The 25,641-nt window shown below is 39.9% G+C and overlaps 2 protein-coding genes and 1 long non-coding RNA gene across 4 annotated transcripts; 1 reads left to right on the forward strand and 2 right to left on the reverse strand.

The window, feature by feature from the left end:
• Window positions 1-768: 768 nt before the first annotated feature.
• LOC127011539 (uncharacterized) lies at window positions 769-2,901 on the forward strand. The gene is made up of 3 exons (XR_007764562.1): window positions 769-1,161; window positions 1,719-1,979; window positions 2,825-2,901. It is a non-coding gene; the product is annotated as an uncharacterized LOC127011539 (long non-coding RNA).
• LOC108025437 (uncharacterized) lies at window positions 1,911-19,816 on the reverse strand. Of its 2 annotated transcripts, XM_044095046.2 has the most exons (4): window positions 19,313-19,816; window positions 10,153-10,394; window positions 8,960-9,186; window positions 1,911-3,468 (listed from the first exon to the last, which is right to left on the reverse strand). In XM_044095046.2, exons 3-4 carry the CDS (start codon window positions 9,144-9,146, stop codon window positions 2,846-2,848), a joined length of 810 nt encoding a protein of 269 aa, XP_043950981.1. In that variant the 5' UTR covers window positions 9,147-9,186; window positions 10,153-10,394; window positions 19,313-19,816; the 3' UTR covers window positions 1,911-2,845. The 2 variants fall into 2 exon arrangements, with proteins under 2 accessions (XP_043950981.1, XP_016951417.1); XM_017095928.3 differs by lacking the exon at window positions 10,153-10,394.
• Window positions 4,883-6,181, reverse strand: LOC108025436 (uncharacterized). The gene has a single exon (XM_017095927.3). It carries the CDS (start codon window positions 6,062-6,064, stop codon window positions 5,048-5,050), a length of 1,017 nt encoding a protein of 338 aa, XP_016951416.1. The 5' UTR covers window positions 6,065-6,181; the 3' UTR covers window positions 4,883-5,047.
• Window positions 19,817-25,641: the final 5,825 nt, after the last annotated feature.

Raw genomic sequence — 25,641 nt, forward strand, 5'->3', positions numbered from 1 at the left:
GAGTACAACAAACATGTTGTGTTGCTTTTTATAGCCACAATCTCAACAAATCGGCTTGAATGCATTTTGCATTGCTTTATTGGATATTTGCTTGGATTTTATGCACACTCATTCGGCATGACTAGGCAACTGAAAAATAGCCAGTCTCTGGAGTACTAAAAAGCACATACTCCACAAAGTGCTCAGCCACTCTGTTCGAGACCTGATAATTGATTAAAGATCAAAGGCTGGAACAATGAGCTCTGCTAATTAAATTTTAACTGCCGAACAAGGGCAAGAAATGGATAATCGCTTGTATGGCTTTTCCAAAAAGTTATAGCTGCCTTAGAGCCAAAAATGAGACTGCAAAACTTGTGCTGTGAGGGAAGGGATAAAATGATAATAACCCTTAAAAGAGGTACCAATAATGCTCAAGTTCATTTATATTTATTTTGTCAACTGACCCAAAATATTATCAGATTTTTAAAAAATTCTAAAAAACCTTCTCATAATTAGCACAGTATGAAATGTTTGCTCACGAATGTGAGTACATTCTACATACTCGAGTGGCAAATTAGCAAACTCAAACAGTTGCCAATGCCAGGGGCCTAGTGTTAAAATTGGCTCAAGCTAACAAGTAATACAAGTGCATTTTACCCAGTTTGCCCGATGTTATTTATAGGCCAGCCCCTTCATGTGACTCACTAATAATATTAAAAATTTTAATCGCTTGGGCAAACACTCCCCGAGGCACTCGATAGACGGCCTTGCCAAGGCAACCAGCTCGGCGATCTGATTTGCTACACAAACGCTGGCGACTTAACGCTCGGCAGCCAAGGGAAACAAACGGTGGCTGCCCAGACGAATATATATCAAATAATACAAATTACCGACCACGAATCCAAATCACGGCATCAAAGTAAACACAAATCAACGGTTTCTGCACCGTTTGCCGGGCGGGCAATAAAAACTCTTCAATGTCAAGTGGGTCGGGTCGCCCAGTTGCAGAGCCCATAAATCACGTGTCTCGGGCAGATGAAGACGTGACCGGAGTGCGTAAAAAACCCAATAAAACAATATAATGCCTGTAAACTAACAATAATAACAGCCCCCCTCGGTAATGGAGCCCCACAATGCCATAAAGGCAGCCCGGTGATTGACCAACGTCACAGCGTCGCTTGGGTAAAGTTATGATGGGCTGAAACCGAGCCGAGTACTTCGAGTGTCAAGTGTGTGGCCAAAATTGAAAAATAAAAGCCAAGAGGGGACCTGGCCGACGTGCAGACAAGGGTGTACCACCATCATTATCATCGAACTCAAAATCCATCGCCAAATGACACTCAAAAGGTCTAAGCCAGGCTAAGGAGGACCGACTTAATTGAATGAACTTGAAACAATTGCTGAATAATTTTCTGGGCATTGTGTGGATATGCATTACAGCCGCCGACAATCTGTGGGGTGTTCCGAAAATGTGAAGTATCTTGAATGAGAAATGTGTCCTGACAGAAGCACGTAGATATATCTACATGGGAAAATTCTGTAAAATAATATTAGATCTTTTTTAGTTCCTACATAAAACCACTTGTTATAAAATTTGAACTTTTAAAGTATAATATACATTGGTTTTAATATTAAAATTTCTGAATAACTGAATATAGAAATTTAGCTTACAGTTCCTAGGACCATATAAGTCATTTTCCAATATTTTCTAAAATATTTATAATTCTACCTACCTCCAGCGTTTTTCAGAACATCCCATATCGTGACCGAGCCGATGACAGACTCCCTGTCAAATCTGCTCAGACCGAGACGGTCTTTGAACGCTTTGATTGGGTTTTATTGACACGGCCAAGTACTCACTTAGCCATGACTTGTTTGCTTTGCCGCTGGTTGCATACCAGTCAAGAAACCCCAGAGAAAGAAGCTCGAAGTATGTTTAATTTGTCACTAATTTTATTGATGAAATCTTCTTTGTGGCGAGCTTGATGACTGATATCCTTGTAAGTATGTGGAGAATGCCAGTTAATTTGATTTGATTAAAAGTTTTAGAATTGGAACGATTTTTGCTCTTAGTTAGCTTGTATTTGGGTTTTGCTTTGATTTGCGTTGCTTGATAGTTTGCATATACTTAGGCATACTCATTGAAGTATATCGGCTAATTTAGTAATACCGAAAATGATTTACGTATTTTTTGTTTAAACCAATTGCTTTGCATGTCAATTAATTTTCACTATACCTATTTGTTGTATAAAGCGAAAAGCGTCGTAGGGTTCCATTGATTATGCCTGGTTTTTGTTTCTAGATATATGTATTAGGTAGATTTATTATAAATTAATTCTTGAGTGTAGAAACTGTAAAACATAGAATGTACTTAACGACTACGGATACACTTTTGGACTTTTTGGATTCATATAAATATTTTTGTTTTTGTAAATGTTAGCATAGCGCTCTTCTATGTTGTATAAATTTATATTGTTATGCTTTGATGCATTTTTGTTGTAAATTTAATCAGTACGAATTCTTCAAAACTAAGCCCGTAAAAAATGGGTTTCCTGGACGTGTGGACAAGTTTTTTTCTTGGTAAATGATTTTTGAAATTTTATTTGAAAAGGGATATTCAGATTCTACATACATTTGACATGTAGTTTTCCATTTTACATACGCAGCACAGAAGTAGGCAAGGTTTTTTGAATGTGCCTTAGCAATGTTGCAGCAACATGTTGCCCAGATTGTTTTGATAAGTTAATAAATTAAATACAATTACAGATGAAAGTAAATTAATTTTGTAAATTATACCCTCTCTATCACGTCCAGAAACGGGGCTAAACGGTTTTGATTTTTCCAGATCAAAAAGAAAAGCGCCCCCCTAGTGGCGCAGCAGCATGTTGCTGACCTTGGCCTCGGCCTTGGGCGAGATTTTCTCCCGGAATTGGCGGTTTTCCGGGTTGGCCAGCACCGAGGCAATGAACTCCGAGGTCTCCAGCTGCAGCTGGGCCAGTCGCTTCTGCAGCAGCTTGTTGCGCTGCACCAGCTTGATGGTCTTGATGGCAATGGATAGAAGGCCCTCGCTGTTCTGGTGGTACAGGTGCTGCTCCTTTATCGGGTCCTGGCTGTACTCGTACCCACTGTCGCCGTCGTCGTCGTCGTCCACCACCACCTGCAGTGGCACCATCTCCTGATCACAGTTCTTGGCCTGCCCCGCCGATCGGTTGTGCTTGCTGCTGTAGCCACCGGCCATCGTCGGCTGTAATACTGTCTTGATGTTGTTGTCGCTGCTGGAATGTGGCTGTTGCTGGATTCTGGCATCCAAGTAGCTGTCCTCGGCGCCCTGCATCCGCTGGTCGGAGTCCATCTCCTGCTCCACCTCCGTCTCCACGCCGCTGCTCGTGTCCGTGGAGAAGGAGGCCACGCGGGCCAGAATGTGCGGCATCCGGCGCTGCAGCCTCACCGGGCGGCGGCGACCCGAGGAGGTCATCGAACCCTTGGCCACTGCAACAAAAGAGGGACAACAAAGAACCAAGTTAGTCGAGAACAAAGGAAAGCTGAAGAGGGCACAGTGGCTCAAAGTCCTGTAAAAGTAGTTTAAATTTGATATACTTCCTTGAAAACTCCCCTAATCAAATTTCTAGAATCTATATATACAAAAAAAAAAGGGAAAAATAAATATAAATATCTGCGATTTTCATATTTAAATGAAATACAAAATCAAAGTTCAAAATCTTAAAATTAAATGAAACTAAAATCATAGAATTATATATTTAAATGCGATTTGAAATGTCTAACGATTAATCTACAACGACTTTATTAGTTATTTATATAGTTTATAGTTATTTAATAATTATGACAAACAAATTATCTTTCATCAAGAATACAAGATCATTCCCTTGAAATAATAATTAATTCAATTGTGCAAAGTGTAATTAATAACCTGCATTCAACTAAAATAAATCGAGCCCCACCTTGTGCTACTTTGTAGCAGAATAATTGCAAGTAAGCGATTTCAAGTGATTGAGAGCCGATTAAGGGCATAAGAAATGAGGGCTAAGAATATACATTTCCTGATGTAAATGAAAAAAGAAAAAGCAAGCACTATTCAGAGCCCACAGTGCGGTTGTGTGGTCAAGTGCTGAGCTTATCAGTCGGTTGTCAACCGATGTCTCAGTCTTTATAAGCTATGTGGCACATGGTCTTGGTGAGTGTGGGCCGAGTGCCTCCGTGTGGGTTCCTGGTGTGCCAATACGGTCATCGCGTGTGGGCAAAAAACGTGACCAGCACCAGGGTTAAGCGTTTCGCATCAATTCGCAGTCGCAACGCTTTCGCCACGCTCATTTGCAATCATCAGCTGTTGGGAGTCACGGAAAGCAAGGCACAATGAGAATATATATGTACGAAAACAAATGGACTATGCATTCGGTAAACAAATAGTGGGAAAGGAAATTAGGTCTATTAAAGAACAGTTTTCTGGAAATTTTAGCACTGAAAATAGCATGCATGTAAGATTATAAACTGTGAGAGTCATTTATTGCAAATGGATTCCCTATTTTTTTTTAAATATTTCTTTAGAAATATTAGTGCCCTTTCTAACATTCCAGTTATTTTTCCCAGTGCACCCCCATATAAGCTCACATTTCCCGCACGGAAACACTTTGGAATCGAGTGTGTCTATGGTCAGGGTCGTGACGCGTCGCCTGGAAGCAAGTGGAAGCACATGGCACTGCACACCCTGGAATCGCTCGTAATGGAACGGAACGGAATCACTCTCCGGTGGGCATATAGAGCTTACGCGACACCCGAACCCAGTGCAGGGCAACGTGAGTGTCTCCACGAAGACGACGCCAATTGATGACGCCCCCGAGGAAGTGGAAATGGAAAACGGTGGCAAATCAGTGACGTACTACAAAGATTTCCTGGGAAGGAAAAGAAGCTTTACATAATTAATTTTGCGCGAATAATTAGCTTTTCACATGCTATTTAGAGGACTAAGTCATTTCTCTGATTTACTTTGGTTTAGAAATGTATATTTTCGATTACGTAAATTACAATACGAATTCTTCGACAGAATGAAATTTTATTTCTTGGTATTTTCGCCGCTTTTCAGCTTCATTCCAGATTCCATGAACTCATTATTCAGTTTAGAAGCCTCGTCAATAGACATAAAAAAAGAAATCGGACGCTCCAGCTTACTTATGCGTTGTGCCTCGAAAATACTCATATTTCGTTCTAGTTCCTGGTGCAGTTCACTCATCAGGACCACAAGGTCGTTCACCTCTCCACAGAACTCCAGTATTTCGCATTTTAGGCGACATTTCTTGAGATAGGCTGTATTCAATCTGGCAAATCGGTATGCATGAACCTTCTCAGTTTTAATGGCCTCCTTTTTGGACATTTTGGCGTGTATTAGGTGGGTATACCGCTCCTTGCAGACATTCATCTCCTTGGCCACTTCGTGGGCCCAGGCAAGCTGATTTTCGGCCATAGAATTCTGATGTCTTAGATTTCTTTCCAGACAGTCAAAACTTCCACGTAGCAGATCGATGATTTCCCGAAGCTTTCGGTATCTGCAGACCATTTCGTCAATTTGTTTTTGGAGGACATTATGGGCTTGACGAAGGCTTCTGGCTTCCAGCATTTCCTGTTCGGTCAGCGATTGTATCTTGGGTGCTTGGGCCACAGAACTTTGCTTTATTTCAGTCTTATTTTCATTACACTTTATTTGAGCCTTGCTTAAGGGTTCCTGGGGAGGTTCTATCGTTTCTTCACTGACCTTGTCGCTGCTTGCCTTCGCCTGACGATTCCTAATCGCCATCTGCATTAGCTCAATTTTTCGAATCAAACAATCTATACCGGTAACCACCTTTTCAACCCGATCTTCATCGTCTGTTAGATCTTCAGTAAGCTCGGATAGATGCATTTCCTCCTCCTCTTCAACATATGAAAAGCTGACCTCCTCATCGACGTGGAAGATCTCTTGCAGGGTTCTATCGCATCTTGATGTCCGGGAAATTGGATCAATCTCGTCCAAAGGCAGCTTGGCGCAGTCTTGCAAGCCCTCCAAACTTTTTACATTTGCTAATTCCACTTCCATTGTTGAACAAAAACTTTGTATTCGCTTGGTGAATAAATTTTCATGTGAAATACTTAAAAAAAAACAAAACCAACTAAGGTATTATTCAAAAATTCAAAATAAATGTGATTTTATAAGCAGTGAAATAAAGATTTAGTTTTTCGGAAAGAAGAAAGTCTCTAAGCATTTTATATAACTTTCTTATTTGAATTCAAATAAAAAATTACTCATACGCCCTGTTGAGCTTAGAAGACCTTCCCCTAAACGTGCTCTTGATATGTGTATTTACCTTATACAAGAAAGTTCCCCTTCCTGGTTCCAATGATTATGCAACCCACATGTTATATGGCATATATGCTTTCTAGATTTCTTTTCCCTGCCAAAACAAAGCCTGCGCTTATCCAACTCGTTGATTGTTGTTTGGGCTGGGAATTGCATTTCGCAGTTGCATTTGTGAGTTATCGAAACAAAACTAGTAAACGATTTCTTAAAATAACCTATGAACATGGGGCAATATTCTTAAAATAACTAGGGCCCTACTGATATTTGTAATTGTAAGTTACAATGTAAGAGAACAAAAAATGTGGAATAATTCTTAGAAGGCTTCTAACATTAGGCTTATTGTATGAGCTACATTTTTTTGTTATCAAGAAATTTCTCTTTTTTGAGTGTTCTTTCGTATTGAGCTGTTTTCCGCCTTTTCGTTTGTGGCCTCGTCATCGCTGTGCGATTGCACGTGCCTCGTTTCGTTCTCGCTGATTAGTCACCGGTGATGCTTGAAAATAACATTTTAAATACCCTAAAACCGAAGGCAGAGGGCGAGGGCGTTGGCCAACATTCCTGCACCCACTCCCCCTGGGCCACGCCCATTGCAAAGGCCGCCTCCCCGGGGAAACAGTCAAAAGGGGCGGCTGAGGGGGGAAATCAAGTCGAGAGGCCTTTGCACGTGGCCTCGTCACACCCATTTTTATTTTAGACGTGTGTCGGTGTATTTCTTTCGGTTTATTTTTATGTGTTGCTGCAAATTAGCAGGCAGCAACGAGCACAAATAAAAAGGCTACAGCGACAGCAACAACAGCGCCGCTTTCAATGAATTCACATTGAAAATGGCACCAATAAAGTCAGCAGCAAAAGTGAAGAGAGGGGAAAAAACAGCAAACTTGGCTAAAAGCAAGCGGAGCAAATGTGCAAAACATGTAAATAAAGCCCGGCAAAAGTGGCACAGCAGCGAAAACAACGCTGGAGGTTATGACACACACTTATGTGGAAGCCCCCTTCGGACGACGCCCCTGGTTTCGTGTGCTTGTGAAATATTTCTTGGAAAAGTATCTAGGTAAATGTTCGTGCAATTTCACTTGACTAATGAGTAATCATTGAGCATCATTTCGCTGGGCTGTTATGGGGTTATGTTATTAAAATTAAAAAAAGTAAGTAAAAGTGGCTGAGGAAAAAATCCAACAGGAAATACGATTGCATCTGAATATTTATATCGTCACGTAAGTAATAAAATGTATTACTCTTAATTTATTACATTTTATTCCAGACATGCAGTCTTTAATCTTTCTTTGTAAAATAAAGAAACATGTGACTTAATTTTATTTATTTTTTGTGTATACTTTGCTTCTTGAATATAATATCTTAGCCTACCAGGTATTCTTTTTAAATGCGGAATACTTACATAACCAGCCCAATAAGGAATATTCTATTTCCAGATACCTGATAAATTGACTTCCTCACTGCGAGGGCTGCTGAGAACCCACCCCCACCCAACCCATATCCATTTCGGTGGCAGTCATGCGGCATTAGATCGCTTATATAAATGCGCCGGCCAGATTTGCGGGCCGAGTCTCTGTCTTACCCAACAGCCAACGCAGGCGGAAGAGCAGCTGGAGCCAATTGCTGACGCAAATTGTTGTGGCATAACCCCGAACTCGCGTGCCTTCCATGGGGCAACATCGGCAGCATTAGCAGCAATAAAACACCGGAGGCCAACACGTGAAGAACCCAATGCGAGCCCATCGCCCCGGGGCACGTGCATTCGAATGTTCTCCAGTCGAACCCCACATACGATATAAACGGTATGTGTGTTATATGGCAATGAGGAAGTGGCAAACGAGGACAGAGCTAAGAGCACGGTGCCCAGAGGTGGGTGGCCGAGTTTACATAAATTAATTAAACATGACCGAGTAACGTGAGCCACTGGGCGACTCGGCAACCGGGAGAATGGGAAGTGGACTAGCAACAACGGCAGCGACATCAGCAAATCAGCAGGGGATTCTGACTACAAGGGTATCGAGAAAAATCGAGAGACAAGGCGGAGATTGCAATGAATATGTAAGGCAATGTTACGTATACGCCGCGTGCGCCCACCACATTCTAGTGACACTGAGCCAAATGGGAATTGAATTTTTCAAGGTGGAGTACCAAAAACCGCTATTATTTTAAAATCTTTCCATAAAGCTGCCTACAAGTATGCAGTGAAAAGTGAACGCCGTTTGGAACTAAAGAACATTTGTACTGATACACATTGTATCAATCTTTTAGATGGCTCAATAAATGATTAAAAAATTCTGTTTTTAAGATGTTAAAAAGTATGAAGTGACACAAATGGCGTACTTTTTACAGGAATGTGGCTCTTAAATATATATACATATATAGAATACTTTTAGCCAATTTTAAAAGTGTTTTCAAAGCTCAAAGGTCTCTAAAAGTATGCAGTGACTTGGGAATCAAAAATTGTAACTATTGTAGCATACTTTTACACACCTTTATAAGTGATCTCAAAAATAGTATACGTTTTCTGGACTGGTCGTATATATTAAACACAAAAATTAAATTAAATTGTCTACATCCTAGAGATCTACCTAAACGATTTCCCTATCTGCACTTGACTGCGCAATCCCAATGCTTACTCACCATAGTTGAGCACCGAGCTGGCTTGTGTGGCGGCGGCTGCAGATGTGGATCCCGTGGATGAGGCTGAGGACGAGGATGTGGTGGCTGCGGCTGAGGCTGAGGAGGATGATATGGCGGCTGTGGCCACGCCATGATGTCGCCTCGTTTCGCGCAGCTGCTTCTTCTCCGAACATATGGTGGGCGCCATCTTCTGGCGAGTCTTTCTCTTCTGGCAGCGTCTATTCACACTGAAAGCAAATGTAAATAAAATCACAAATTAATTAGCCGCCGCATTGATTAATTGATTAAACGTTTTAGAGGATAATTAAGCTGCCGCACTGCACGCGCCAGACAGCGAGGGACATAAAAATAAAAATCGACTACCCACAGAACGAATTCTTTCGAGTTCGTTTAACTTTCAGCAATTTAATTGCGCCAATTGCAGTGATTCTCTTGGAGAATATTGAATACATTTTGTGGGGCATTAAGGGCAGGATATGACGGGGTCGTAAATTTGTTTTTATTTCTATGGCGATAAGAACTGGAACCGGATGTTTGCTAGCATCATAATGAGGTAAAGTCCTCCAAAAAATCACTTTAATGCTTTTCGGGAATTTAAGTACTCAGACTTTCAGACTTCTTTAGTCGCCTAAACCTTTGTTAAGCCCAGACTATTCTTTATTCAATCCCCTCTAAATCCAATTCACCCAATAATCGTTTTCTCCCAAATCAGGCATTAAAACTACATAAATCAAGCTCAGCAAACAATAAACGCGTGGCCTCCGAAGGTCCAAGGTTCAGAGTCCCGGGTCCAAGTCTCGTTTGCAATCTTCAAGTTGGCATCGAAACGGAATTTAAGATGACGCATCCGCCAGCGAAGCTCATTAGGTGGGCTCCAAATCCTGGCTAACGACCATCCACGTCCACCGGCAAAGGTAAACAAACTTAAGGTGAGTTTTTGCTGCGGGGGTGGCCGCAATATTGATGGGAAGCCAGGCGAAATCGCTCAAGTGTTTTTCGGCGGGGAATGAGGGGAGATGAGGCGAAGAGGAGATGAGCCCCGCCTGTCGGCAGTCAAATTCAAATTGAAAAACCCCCCAGAAACGACCGGCTGTTGGCGGCACGTGTATCTCTTGAGTGTAATTACATTTGGTAAAAGCGCTCGCGACGATGATGAAATGTTTGGGGCCCTTGACGGCATTTTACCAACCAACCTGTGCTCAGACCACAGCCCCGCGTTCCATTTGCCCCTGTCCGCAGTATTTAAAATACTTGTGGGGCGGTTAAGTCGCTTTTCCCAGACCGTCAGCCCCCAAGCCGCTCAGTCTGTCGGTTCCAGGCCGATGTCAATGCGCCAATATGCGCTGAAATTACTTTTCATTATTTATGCCTTATCCGTCATCCGATAGTTAAAGCCGAAGAAGGCTGATCCGAGGCGAGGCGATTGCTCAGGTCACTGGAAAAAAAGGAGGAATCGGAGGAAGCTTTTAAAAAGCCTGCACCTGAGCCTTAAAGTATGCAATGCTTTATTTAAAAAATAAGAAAACGCGAATTCTTCAGATTCTCGATTTTTTTTAAAATACTTAGTTTTAGTAGTTTATTTTGTGCTTTATTTTAGTTTTTTTTATGCCTAAGAGTAGGCAACAATTTATTTCAAATTGAAAGATTTAGCGAATTCTTTAGAAATTAGATTTATTTAAATACAGGTTATTTTAGTTCTGTTCTTTCTTAGTTTTAATATTTATTAATTATAATAAAATTAGAATATTATAAAATAAGAATTTTATATTTATAATTCGTTTCTAAAATTATTATGAAAATGCTAGGTACACGGTCTCAGTGCACCTACCGTGCCCGTTTGTCCCTAAGCGGAGACCGGGAAATGTCTGTAACAAAAGACCGAAATGTGCGTTACAAATACTAAGCCTCAACGAATTGCCCCAGTGGCAAATTTAATGCGGCGCGTGCGGGCCTTAAGCGAGAAATGGCCATGAGAGGGGCTAAGGAAGGAAAGGACATCTTCCTGGGCGAAAAAGCCAGGGATAAAGGCCAAGGAAGTGTACAGCGCTTAAAGCGCAGAGCAGATTTAAGGCTCAAACGGAGATTGGGCCACAATTTGAGACACGTTTCACCGCAGACACCTGTAGCTCTGCCACCTGCAAGTCGGAGGTCAAGTCAATCAAGCAACTTTGATGAGATTTCCCGCTGCGTGCTTACAAATTAGCCAATAATTGCTCAACATGACACGCCACAAGGAAAAAACGCACGAAATTCCAAATAAAAACACACGCACAGTTGTCAGCTGTCAGGGCAAGCAGTAAAAACAAAACAGAAAAAAAAGAAACCTGCTTATGCCAATGACTTTTCACACGCCACCAGAACGGAAGGGAAATTTGATTTTCTGGGGTATCTTTTCCTTTTTTTTGTTGGCTCGTTGAAAATTGCATTGTCGCGGCAGACTGTTGTGACCGGCGGCTACATCAGAGAGACAAGAGCCAGCCAAATAATGTCAACGTGTATCCGACAAGAAATTGGAGTTCAAGGAACTCGCTTTTTATTTTTTGTACAGGAACGCGAGTGCCCGTCTGCAGAGGCGTTGCCGGTTTGAAATTTATTTGTCATGCGTAACGCTAAACGCTGCGGGCCTCACAATACCCTCATTGTTCACATGAGAAGCAGCACACCCTCTGACATCAGGGCCAACGAGGATGCACAGAAAAAAATATTATATAAATCAGTAAAAAAGTTAGTGGAAATATTCCACTCTAATTCTTATCAAAAACCTCAGAACCCTTTAAAAATTATTTTCGGTCATGAAAGATATTTGGTTAAGATTGGGTTTTATAAAATGTGCAATAAATTTTCTAAAATATTTTTCTTAGGTCTTATTATATTTTCATTAGTTACAAATCCTCAAAGGTAATACTGGTAATATTATATTTTTTATGTCTGAGCTACGATGACGAGACTGTCTTCCTTGTGTACTTTCATGAAGCGTTTTAAATTGCACTGGGGTCTCGTTTTTCTAAATGCTTACTTCCATCATCTGCCAGCTGCTGCATTAGCCAAAAGAGTACTGAAATATTCATAACCCAAATGATTTGGCTTTTATTTACCTGAGTTCAGCTTAGAAGCGCCTGCGACTCCAGCTAACAATATTGCCTGTTCTGCGGGGCGTATACTTAATATTTTGTTAGCCTAATACAGAGTATTAAATTTCCCTTTCCTTTCTAATTGCAGCCACGCCCGTGGCCCTCTGTCCTGTTCTGGTCTAATCTCAATGGGGAATTCCATTAAATTTTGACCTTATCTCACAACTTTACACGCGCCGCACATTTTAAAGACGCCGCCAGCAAACAGAATTCACATCTATATACACGAATAAAACTTTCCGCAGCATGTTTACTTTATGACTGATTCTTACATTTATTGTTTACACGAACCATGTTTGCTTGAGATTTTCGTATTTATTAGCTTCTCTATCTCTATTTTGAGAGAGGGGTATGATCACTATATGATATTTGATGAAATAAATTCGGTGAACTTATAAAAGGAATTTAGACATAATTTATCTATTTACTAAAAAAAACTATTTGTAATAACTAGTTATTAATCGTAAAATTTCTAAAAAAAAAAAAACTCTTAAATCATAGCAAAATGGATATATATTTTCAGGGTGTTTTATTGTTCTGCAATTTTCTTTTACTGGCAGTGCACAAGTGCTCATGCTAGCCCGTGGGCAAGTCATCAAAGTGCTAATTTTCCCTCTTATCTCAGCACATGCGCCTAAAAGTCAGACAGCAACAGTGACAACAGCAACTAAGCAAACTAAAAATCAGCCAAAAAGGCAATCAAAATGCGTCATAATGGTATTTAGATACGGGCAAAAACGTGCCAAAAGCGGGCTTGCCAACTTTCAGGGGGGGGGAAAATGGGAGCACGGAAAAAAGTGGCAGCTTTTTTACGGGCCTTTTTCACACTTGGTAAACGAGGCCTAGACGAAAAACAAAAAATTAGCATTCTCAACAAATAGATGATGAAATTTCGGTTGTCCGATTGAAGACTACGAAAATGGCGATACAAATTGACGATGGCAGGCGAAGAAAGCAAATAAAAGTCGAAGACATTAAATGAGGCACACGTGTGATAAATTATGACTTCTCGATAACAGGAATTCAATAACAAGCCGAAATGGCAGACATAAAACAACGACCCGGAACCACACAGGCACTTTGAGGGGCCCTGACTTTGGGACAGGCAACGTCTGGCTTCCATTTCCACCCGAGACAATCGAATAATAATCCCCGAGTCTTCGGCTAATCTCAGCGGATTTATTCCAAGAAGCATCCATCAGAAGACGACGTTTATTTTTGCAATGCCGAGTAGTGATGGAATCTCAACGGAATTTGCAAGCCATAAATCTTAAAACAAGATTATTCCCCAATCTAATGTATATATTTAATTTATTTAAATATTCCAATAACAAATAAAGTAGTTACCTTAGACATATTTTATAATATCACACCATCAATTAAACTGGAAATTAAACAAAACAGAGGCCCATTAAAAAGATCTCCATCAATTGATCTTGTTTTTATACCTCTCTGTCGAATAGCAGACATAAAATCCTTTGTTTTCCGTTCCGCTATTCAGTCAAACTTAAATTAATCAACAATCTAATTAGCTAAACGTCGGAGTGCCTAAAGCATTAATAAAATTTTGATTGTCAAGCCCACAAGGCGAAACCAGATCTCCCGAAGACATAAAACTCGAATGTGATTGATACAGGTCGTGCGTTACTGATTAATAGACCGCCACGCAAAAGCCGGGATAGTGTTTCTGATTTCAGCTGTCTGTCGGAATATTTCCGATTTTATTGTTTACCTTTTTTATGGTCGATTGTGACCGCTAATTGGATCGTGGGCAGAGGATAGACACAAAGCCACATTGTTCTTCTCGATTTTGCATGAATTTAATGATACCCGAACATAAATATCGGCTTGAAAGCCGACAGTTTGAGTGTTTGACATTTTGTCAGCCATAATTCTGTTTGGCTCGTTTCATTGGCACGTCATAAAAATGTTGAGCGCAACAATTAAGATTAATTAATGACTTTTGCGGGCACGTGTCGCTCGTTTTGCCAGGCAACAGGACGTATACGTAATGTGGCCAAGCCAAAATCTAAATTAATATAATTTTTAATGTACCTGAAAGCCAAGATTATTTGTGAATATATCTAATCATAGCAAAAGCTATACAAATCAATTATATTTCCTGCATAGTCACTGCCTTTTCAACAAGGCAAGCCCTCAAAATGATGTATTAGCCAAACGCAATTAACTTTATTAATATCAAACCGCTTTTCGCAGGTAATCATAACTGGCTCTATATTTCTGGCAATAAAATATAACCAATTAAATATACCTATATATATGGATTGCCATAAATCATTATCGGTTACTATCCACAGAATGAGTGTGATAATATATTATTCTGGATCTTCAACCAGCAATTCAAATATTTGGCTATCAGATATCCCAAAATCTGTTGTTGGCAATTTATCAAAATAAAGATATTATCTCACTGGTTGGCAAAGAACATGACCTTTTTGATAATAACAATTTAAAAAGATTTATGGTATAATGTTTATTATTTAACCCAAACGTTTTAAGACTAGGTCAAGGCCCTCTTTGTTTTTTTTAAGATATACTAGTAGAAAGATAGACAGCTGATTAGGCCGTAAACATTACTATTTCTTAGGAAAAGAGAGGTCTGTTGATTTTTTCCAGGAAACTGGAATCGCACGAGCAAGAGATTGCTATTAAAACAACCTGCAGACAATGAAGAGCTAGGCGCTCGTGGCCTTATAAGATGAACTGGCGCTTTCTTCTTCAGTGAGTCAGACAGAAATCAACTCTCATTGAAGATAACCGACCGGCCTGAGCCCCAGTCAAGTTGGCTTAACAAAAGACTGGCCAAAACAGTTCACTGACAGTAGCCGGCCAAGGGGCATCCCCAAGGAGAGATGAAGTGAGGAAAATGGCCTGAAGAACGGGGGCTGGAAACCAGAAGCGGCGCGTGTTGTCCAACTCCCCGAACCTTTGCCCCACCTCTGTTTAATTTATGTTTGCCTAGTCTCTGTCTTTACGCTTTGAATGGCAGTGAAATATAATTCGCTAATGTGGTCATAAAACGAGCAAAAAATACGTGGCGAAACGGGAGAAGGAAAGACAATAGATGCGAACAGCCATCGAGCGCATATTGCTTGTCTTGGCCGCACGTGTGGCTCATTTATTGGATGAATATACATATATATTTGGGTATTTGTATATGTGTATTGGGGACGGAGGGGAGTCGGTTTACTTTTCCTGAAACGAGCATTTCCCCACACAAATAATGGCTCGTGCACTCGTTTACGGCCACATTTATATTTATTAAGGCGTCGTGTGTCTCTCGTTATTGGGTCAGCAATTAGCTGTAGGGCCCGGTAACGAACCCAGGGATTGCCAGCCAGTTGGCCGAGTGCAAACAGCTGTTGCAAGGCAGTTCAAGAGGCCACTTGGGCTGATAGCTACCACACGTTGTAACAAAATATAGGGGAAAAATACATCAGTTCCATAAAATAAACACTGCCACTTAAAAATTAAATTTTAATATTTTATTTTACTGAATGTTATCCGAAGTTTTTCAACCATAAATCAATGAAAGGTACTTTTTCTGTTTCCATATAGAGAACCAAAATCGTGTGGAAACCCATCCATCATTCCGTTTTGTCGAACTTTTGCTAGGGTTTGAGTGCCTGTCATATTAATAACTAAACAGTGGAAATACTAGAGTTATGTCACCCTGCGGTAATCATGGGAAATTCCGTTGCTAACCAAATAAGTTGGTCAACATTGCGTATACGTAATTGATAAACAAACTTCAGGGGACTTAGCCACACGAACCTGGGTGTAACACTGTCTACACATCTACAGCCCGCAGAATCCCACGCGAAACTGTTAATTCTATTAATAAACATCAAGTTCCTACCGGAAGCGCTTAATTTATGCCATGGGATTTGAATAAATCTCAGTGGATCCCACAGTGCCATCCCCTCGATAGGTTATTAGCCGGATTAATTATACCATAGGAAATTAGTCAGTTTTAATTGTTATATCTGCGTCTCGTGTTTCACATTTGGCATTCGAGGGCCCCCACAGAAGCCGTTAGTATTTTCAGATGCCACACTTTAAAATAATGCCCCACACACAGAAAGCCACAAACTGCCGCACACGTGCGACCAAAAAAACACAGACAGATGCCAAATTGACATGGCCAAAAGAGAAAAAGAGAATTAACTTTGTAGCTGCCTGCATAAATTAAAACCGACAGAGTAAAAAACACACAGAAACAGAGAAGACTTTGTCATTCAGGCGCAGTCGACTGCGGCAGCCCACTTGGCGATAATTCCACAGACACGAGCCCCGCGACCAGACAAGGGCGAAAAGCCAGCCGAAAGCGATAAACCTGCGCTCCACACGGATAAAAGTGGGATTACTCCGAAGCGACTAACACTATTTGCCAGGCATAGTAATTTCCATATTATTTAATGATATTTAATAGCTATATCATTTGCCTGATATTATCACAACAATGTTGTTATCAGAATAAAGCGACCTAGAAAGGGTGATGCACTGTGAATAAAATTAGATTAGATTTAGGTAAAGTCCTTTAAAATTTGTAAGGTTTCCCCAAACTTAGTTTCCTAATTTTTTTTTATCATTATTAAATATATTATCGCAGTTCCACAAGCAAATACCTATATATTCATAATAAAAAATAAATAAATAAGCAAAACCAAATGTGGATATTCAAGTCCAAATAAATAGAAAAGAACGAAAACATAGAACAATTGGTATTCTTAATAATTTCAGATATTTTAGAACGCCATTTTATGATTTCCTTTACCTTTTCTTTTCATTCCCGTCATTATTAATGTCAGATTAATATTTAACTACAGAATTTAAAACAATAAAATATTTTTAATAGATTTTTTTAATATTTTTATTACTTTCCTACCCGCACTTTCTCCCAGTGCACTGGCTCTAGTGTGCGGGAGAGAGATAAAGCCGCTCTCCTGTTAATCTAAAACACAAGCCGCGGAGAGCGACACAAAACAATGGGCACACAAACACACACACACACACACACACACACAGCCGAGGAAAGCTCACATGCCGTTAATGAACTTTTATGCTATAGCTCTGTCTCCCTCCCCCCACACGCCCAGTGGCCTAGAGAAAACGCTCGCGTATCTGTGTGTGCTGCTCTGGATCTTCTTCTTTCCGCTGCTATTATTTATTGTTTTTTGTGTATATTTTTTTATTGAATTAACGACGCACGTGTTGCGCCGCCGAGCTGCGCGCGCTCTCTTTTCTCCGCATTTGGGGCCAAAGCGACGATCCGCATGTCAGCTTTGTGTATTGTTTTTGCCTTTTTCGCCGCTCAGCGCCGCCCGTGTTGTTGTTTGTTTACATTTATACATATCGGATGGGGCTCATATTTTTCCCAATTTTTTACCGCCCCGCTTGTTGTTGTTGTGCGGAACGCGCGCGTTCGGGCAAAAATGATAAATCTACGATTATGGGCGTCATGGGGTGTCATGAATGGAGCGGCCTGCCGAACACGCGCAGAGTTACCTACGCCTATCGTAGATACAGATACAGATACGGAATCGCCCGGTACCTGCTTAATGTCCACGTCTCCCCAATTTCCTGTCGGCCGCAGACCCGAAATTTATAGGGACACTAGGGGCAATGAACTGTTCAGTTTAGAACAATTCTTGGAAACTATTTCTTCCTTCCTTCGGTAAATAGTAAAATAAGTAAATTTATGGTCAAAAAACGTTGTATATTTTTTGGAAGATTAAATAAATTTCTAAATTGTAAATTTGTATAGTTAAAGATTTCTTTTTGAAGTTCATTTTCGAGAAGGTTTAAACTTGTATTTTCAATTTCATTGATGAAGTTACCTGTAATGCATAATTCTTCGAGTATACCAAATTATATGTGACTGACAGTATCCCAAAATGTTACAGCAGAGCTAATATACACATATATGTATATACAGATATTATACAACAAATGCTAAAACAAATTTGTTTGCGCGTGCTGCAGCCTTCAATTATTTTTACAAGTACCTACAAGTAGCTTTCCACCCAAAAAAGGATCCCCTTTTCACTGAATACATTTCCCGTCAAAAATCTTAGTTAAACAAATGCATTGGTTTTCACAGTAAGTAAATAAATAAATAAACAAACAGCTGTCAATTGTGGCAGTCACAGCTTGATTCACTTTAGCTGAGCCATCGCTTCTTTTTAGCACGCCGTAAAATGGCAGCTGCAAAAGCTGGCCCAGAAAAACCCCCAACTTGTCTTTTCTTTGTACGTTTGGTCGACAAGACAAAGGTCTGTGTTGACTTTATCTTCCTTTTTGGAATATTTCACACGCTTAGACTTTCGGGTTTATGGCTGCAGAGAAACCAAAAACCATTTAAGTAAAGGAAGGCAGTACTTTTATATCTTAGTTCACGGAATTTACCACCGAAGAAACAAGGAAAGGGCTAAAACACATTAAAGTTTTGTTTTGCATAGTTTAGAGATTGTTTTTGGGACTTAAACTAAGTTGCGGCAGGAAATATATGTTGGCAAGGAAATCCATGAAGCCCATGGGAGGTTATTAAAATGTTTAAGACAGAAACTTTTTCGAACTTTATGCTCTTTAGTTTTTCCCAGGGTATTTAAAAGACACGTTTTTAAGTGTCACCAGACATAACAAAAGGCGGTTTAAGTTGATTATAGAAAAAGTCAAAGCTTTACATGAACCTAAAATATATTTTCTAGAAGAGAATAATAAGGTTTTCTCATTTTCTTGGAGTCAGTTTTTAATAAATACATTAAAAAATAAATACATTACAATACAACAAAATACAACATTGCTTTTTTTGCTTTCCAATTTTTAAGTTCGAGCTTTAAAAGTCACATTTAGTGAGCTTAAGAAATCGATATTGCGCATACGCCATGTGGCCCGCCTCAATGCAGTTGCAAGCGCAGCGAAGAGTCGCCGAAACGAAAGGCCAAAGGACGTGGATCCTGACCTAAATTCGTCCTTCAGAAGGTGAGGCACAAGGCAGGAAAGAAATCTGGTGGGGGGCATATAAAAAAACCGAGAATCTCTAGTTCAGGAGAGCTTTCAGCATCGGAAGTCGGCTGTCAAGTGCAATTTTCCTCCTCTTTTTTTGCCGTATTTATTATCATTTCGCGCCGCACGTGTGGCGCACAAATGCTAATGCTAATGCCGGGAGATTTATGGGCAACCTTTTCCACCTACTTACCCGGTTTTTGCGGGAGCAATGCTGCCGTGTCGTCGTGTTTCCTCCGCCTAGGCTCGCCTAATTTAATGCACCCTCATTGGCAGTAATGAACATTATCTCTTTACTTTTCTTATAATTTTCCTATATTTTTGTTATATTTTCCCATTTGTTTTCACACGCTTTTAATCTATTCTGGGCGGCGGGAAGGGGAAAGCCGGGAACGGGGGTTGTGTGTGTGCAAATTCGCAGACGCCAATGGCAACACGCGCGCCAAACAAAACTTTCGCTTTCGTTGCGCGTGTGGCCCTCGCACCACCACACCGTCACACTCACTCACACACTCACAGGGGCACACACACAGCGGCACACACGCGCTGGCAAACAACAAACACGGATATGCGAGTACGCGAACCGACCAGATACACGACTGCAAGATACGTAAACGCTCGTGCTGAGTGCGAAAATTCAGCAGTAGCCTTTCAGTTTGCTGTCCGAGATGCGAACGCCTCGACCGCCCAACGCAGAATGAACGCGGTCCGTCGGTCGAGCGACGTTTTAATGCCAGCTCAGCCGGCAGTCGCTGCACACCCCACAAAAGTGGCGCAATTATTTGGGAAAAACGTTCAAAAACACTGAAAAATTATGATTATCTATTACAAAAATATTTGGACTCATAATAAGTTCAAAGCAATGGAAAAAAAATGTTTCCTCTAATAAATGATGTTTTTTTGTTTATAAACTTGTTTCAAATGTTTGCTTTAGTAAAAAAAATTTTGTAAATTTATTATTTTTCAATTACAAAAATATTTAAACTCCTAAACAAACTTTTTTAAATTGTTGCTTTAACAAAAACATATGAATACATGTTTTTGTTAAAGCAGCAATTAAAAAAATTTTAAAATATTTAAGTTAAAAAAAGAGTACCTATTTTTTTACAACTTAATAATAAATAATTTAAAATTTTGAGCGAGATTTCATCATATTTTAAAATTTGAATTTAATGAACTCCATTATAAATTTGCTATTTTATATTTAAGTAAATTTAATTTTAAATAGTATTAGTGTAAATATTTCAAAATCAAATATAATTTTTGACATTTATGACCTTTAATTTAATTCCTAGAACATTTTAATTATTCCTCGTACATAGTGCCATGATTAATCACCAATCAGAAATTGGACTATTGCCCGCAAATTAATCTCTAAATCGCTATCGCTGAACTTATCTGCGGAAATACAGTTTCAATTAAATTTGGGGCCAGACGAATAATTATTTGCAATCACTCATGCCCGAGCATCTATCAAAATAAAACTATTTTTAGACCTCTTTGAAACAGCGCTGACACACATTCGCTATAAAGCCGCCAACGCATCTCAGTCGAGCTCCAGCAACATTGTTGGGGCACACTGCCAGAAAACGGGGGTGGGTCTTGAGTGCTGGGTCGGGTTTGTTTTGGTCGTGCCCTTCTGGTTGCCCAAATCCGAGCCCTCGGGCCCACCACCCATTCCTCGCACCTTCCCCGCCCCAAAGGAGGGCAATTTTGTCGCACGTGTCGGAAATTTTGTTACGGCCGATTGCTTTTGCTTCCTCTGCCAGAGTCTCCTCCGCCTGGGCCTTTCAATGAGTTGTGTTCGCGCCGACGGGTTGGTATCCGTAGATACAGGGGACGTTCTGCAAGAATAACTCATAAAAAGTGTAGGCTGAGAATTGCAAGAACTATTTATGAAGTGATCCAAGCATTTTGCCTATTATAAGTCTTTCTTTGTTGATGAATATGTGTCTTAAAATATAATTAGATATGAATTAGTTTACTATTTAAATCAAAAAATAGGGAGAATGGAGTTTGTACAAATCCTTAAATAAATAAATAATATTGTTATTTGTAATATGTTAAATTTTTTGGTAGATTTGTTGATACAAATTGAATTTTTTAAAGCCATAAAATGCTTTTATTCATCCCTAAAAAATTATATTTTTAGTTAAAAATATAGATGCACAATTTTTCTTGATAATTTGCTTAAAAATACTTTTGTAATTTTAATTAATGAAAGACACAAAAATATTCAACAACTTTCTTTTGTTTTTTGTACTTCATTACCCTGAAAACCTTTATAGGCACAGGAAACGGAAATAGGGGTGGTTGAGCTTTTAAATCTTTCGAGACAAAGAAATATAGCCTCCGCACATATTCAACATCTGCCTATAGATATTTCTCGGTGTCTCGAGGAGCCACTGTCTCAGAAGATACGTTTTCGCCGGGCCTTTCTCGCCGTCTGTCGCAATGAAAAGGCAATTCAATGGCCTTTGGCTGCGGCCTTTGCTGTTGCTTCTGCTTTCTCCGCTGCCTGCGACACTAGCAGTGAACGGGGATGGCCCAGGCGATGGCTGATTTCCTGTTTGGCTTTAATCGTCTGCTGCCGACGAAAATGGCAGCAAATGCGAGCAGCGAACAATAAAAGAGAAATTAGCATAACACATGAGCCGACGCCTGGGGGAGGTTCCACCTCCCTTCCCTTCCACCCCTCCCCAGCCCCCACGGGTCTTACCATGTTCTTTATGTGTGAATTTAATGGGCTCGTGGGTGTCTGGCCCAGAGCCGCTTTCCTATTTCAATTGCCGACACGTGTACGCCGCGTAAAACAAAAGGAACAAGACCATAAAGGCATCACGCACATGTCTGGCCATTTGCATTTCCACCCGCCCCCCCATTTCGCCACCCACCACGCCCCTTTCTCGGGGCAAAGTGTCATTTAATTGCCCCAAAGCGAGGGGGCGTGGCGCCGCTTTTGCGTCAATGCAAGAGTTCCTCCATTAACTCAATCGTACCCTTAAGTCGGGGCTGTCCACTCTATAAAGCCGCCCATAAAACAGCAGTGCGTAATCAAATCTAATGCCAAATTTGGCCAAGAACACGCGTCGGTCACTCGGCAGTGCCACCGATTAGCCGGAGACGAAAATAACCTGCACCAAAATAATCTGGACATTCAAAACAAGGCCCACTCAGAGGCGGGATTGTGCAGGTTCTTTGCCATAGGTATATATTTTATTTTATAAAAGTTAAAGTATTTCAAAGATACTTTTCTCAAAATATTGTATCTACCTATCTATTTTTGATAGTCGTACTAATTTCATTACACCATCTACTCTACATGCAACCCCAATATCATTTTATAAATAAACCCTAACCACAGATTGAAATACGATTCTGCGGTTGATAATCGTAACGCTAACACACTTATTTGTCACCACTTTTTGTTTAGTGTAAGCCGATCGTGCTGGCCGAAAATGAAACGTATTTGTTTTGTTTTCGTATCGGAATTTCTTAGGAACACCATTACGCGGCAGAAAGGCGGTTATCAATAGTTACGGCGGTCCGCAGGGAGATGTTTTATTTTTAGCAATATCTGAGAATCGAATTCGCAACCGCCTTGACCGCGAGTGTGTGTGTGAGTGTGCGAGCGTGTCCAGTGCGAGTGTGTGGGTAACAATAACAATAACAGTAACATGCGCCGACCGCTCGGTACTCGTGGTACTCGTTTTTTATTTTCTTGCCGGTTTTTTTTCCCGGCATGTGTCTGATTTTATATGCTCTACGAGAGGGTACTTCAGATATCTTAGAGGTTGAAAAATACTATTTTTAAAATGAATTAAATCAAGGTAACGGGCAGGTAAAAGTAAATTAAGGCCTCATTGATTTCATTGTTAAAGTTTAAAGCATGATATATGTTTTTAAGTATCTCAATATTTTATTTATATTCATATAATATTTTATAATAAAAATCTAGAAAGTGTACTTTTCTGTGGCTGTTTCGAATCTGATGACTTTTATAATTATTCTTTTCCTCCGTAGTTGACTTTTGTTGCTTCCCGCTCACACATGCCCAATGTCAAGGCCTCTTCTGCACAACCGCGAAAACCGCCGAAAATACGTCTCTCAGTTAATTTGCATACAAATATTTGCATTACATATAGCCGTTCTAAATGCAGGGTGGGAAATGGGGGAATAATATATGTACAAGCCACCACGCGCCTCGTTATGGCGGCCAGTATGCTGAAACACAATGCGTGAGGGCCGGAGCCGATGGCCCCCAGCGGATCAACATACAGAAATACGTATAATGCTCGCTGATAGCGACAATTTGATAGCGTTTCGCCCGTGGAAAACAAAGTACGCACCTGCTGCAAAACACCTGGCAACAAAACAGGTTTTTCAGAATTATTGGCGTTAATTTTCATTCATATTTTTCGCCAGTCGAACGGAAATTTGCCAAGCTATAATCACAAGGGAATTTTTTGTAATTAAAAAAACACTGTTTAACAGGAAGCCCTCACGTTTTTTCTACATATTTATTTTTGTTTTAAGTGTAAAATTTTATATTTTAAACCTGAGATAATTCCTGGCCGAGGCAAGACTGTGGTGACTAACTTTGAATCCAAATTTGCTGAACACTGCCTCATAACTTTATTATGATTATATTTATACAAGAGCGCATAAAGCCGCAAATGCGTCAAAGAAAGCTAAAAATAGAAAAATTAAAACAGCTTTTTAACAAAGTTGCTGTGGAACGACATACTAGTTTAACCTTTTATGAGAAATATACAAATTTAGAATCGGTAATGTAAATATTGTTATTTTTAAATTTTGTATTTCTACTTACAACGAACATATTCAAAACTGGTCTTGAATTCTAACTTAATTACGCAAAATGACTCCAAATGCTAAGTTAAATATGTAACATAAAATATATTTAAATCTATAATTATATGTATTTTAGTATTTTATTTAAAACTACGCGGTCTCAAGCAGTTCAACACGCAGTCTACTTAACAACTTGCAAGTGCTCATAATTTCGTCAGGAGCTTTTCAAAAACGACTGCTTTTGCTGACAAGCAGTTGTGGCGGGAAATTTAAAATTGTTTACGAAAACCTTTGGCATAATTACAAAATGCCATTTATATTTTAAATTTTTTTTTCTAAAAATTATATTATTGCTTTTAAATCCCTTTCGACTTACATTGTTTTTAAATCTCTAAAAAAAAGTATAATGATTTTAATTTGTTTTCTTAAAAGTGCTAGAAGTTAACCATGTATTTATAAACACATTTTCAGGAATCATCGGTATAGAGTCGTCCAATGGATTACACTTTTAGCCAATTGCAATCACCTTGTTAAATTCTAATTATCAGATCAACATAGCCACATGATTGCCGCCTGCCGCCGGGCCGTATAAAAGTCAATTGCTAAATTAAAACATTTCAATAAGTAATGCTAACAACTTGAAATCTGAGACCATCCGAAGTCATTAAACTGGCTCTTCGCCCTGGCAAAAGGCGGGTATCCAGCCGCGTTCGAACACCCAACAAACATCAATTTCGCCGCCAGCGAAGACTGATGGAGGGCGGGATCGGGAAAGGAGTATCGCAATAGGTAGGGGATCAGATCGCCCGGGCAACAACAATGTGAAAAACTAATCAAAGCAGAACTCATTAAGCATAGTAAAAAATTATGCTATTGTAATAAAATGGTTAAGGCGAAGCCGAAATCGCGCTGGCAATCGAATTAAACGGCCGATGGCCAAAAGGCAAACAAATTGCCCGGGAAATCCCGGCCCTGCGCATCGGGTTGCAAGTTAGTTTTCATCGATAGCGAATTTATTATGCAAAGCAGAAGCGGTGAAAGATCAAAGCGCAGCGATAGCAGATAACACGCTTTGCAGTCCGCAGAGGCAGCCCCTGGCTACACTGGGATAAAATACCGGGTGGGTAAAGGTGTTGAAAAATGTGTGGATATAGGGGTTTAATAGCAATGAATATTTAAAAAATGTCCATTATCAAATATTTTTTGAAAATATTTAATACCTATTTTGCGGATTAAAAATGTGAGAAGAAAGTTATAAAAATAATTTTATATACATACTTCATTACTAGGTCAAATAATATGTTATATAACTGAATAGATTTTATAATTTATAACTATCAATAAACATATAGTTATTTTTTAAAAGTTTAAAATATTTTTTAGTCAGTTATAAATATTTGTGAGGTGCTATTTTTGTGCTTAAATGTTGTAAAATGAATTTAAAATTAAGCAAGAGTCTTGCAAATTGTAGAACTCAAAAGAGCCAAAAACCTATTTCATTTTCTGAGTGCCCCAGCTGCTTCTAGAGGCTGCGGATGAGCCCCTCGACCGCGGACCGACTAGGCAGGCGGCCCTTTTGCCGCACAAATAGATTAGTTTCACATGGCCGTGGAGCCGGGGTTCCAGGGCGCCATAATGCACACAGAGGGCCGCCAGGCGCTGGCCGCCGCAGAAGTTATGAAAAATTAATAATAATGTCGAATCGATTGA

This window comes from Drosophila biarmipes, chromosome 3R (genome assembly GCF_025231255.1).
Source record: "Drosophila biarmipes strain raj3 chromosome 3R, RU_DBia_V1.1, whole genome shotgun sequence".
NCBI lineage: Eukaryota > Metazoa > Arthropoda > Insecta > Diptera > Drosophilidae > Drosophila > Drosophila biarmipes.

Bases quoted from the DNA above. Each gene is read 5' to 3' on its own strand.
- LOC108025437 (XM_017095928.3), bottom strand. From the start codon at position 9,146: ATGGCGCCCACCATATGTTCGGAGAAGAAGCAGCTGCGCGAAACGAGG. The intron at 3,469-8,959 runs GTGAGTAAGCAT...CTTTTGTTGCAG, and splicing joins CAGCTCGGTGCTCAACTATG to TGGCCAAGGGTTCGATGACC.
- LOC108025436 (XM_017095927.3), bottom strand. From the start codon at position 6,064: ATGGAAGTGGAATTAGCAAATGTAAAAAGTTTGGAGGGCTTGCAAGAC.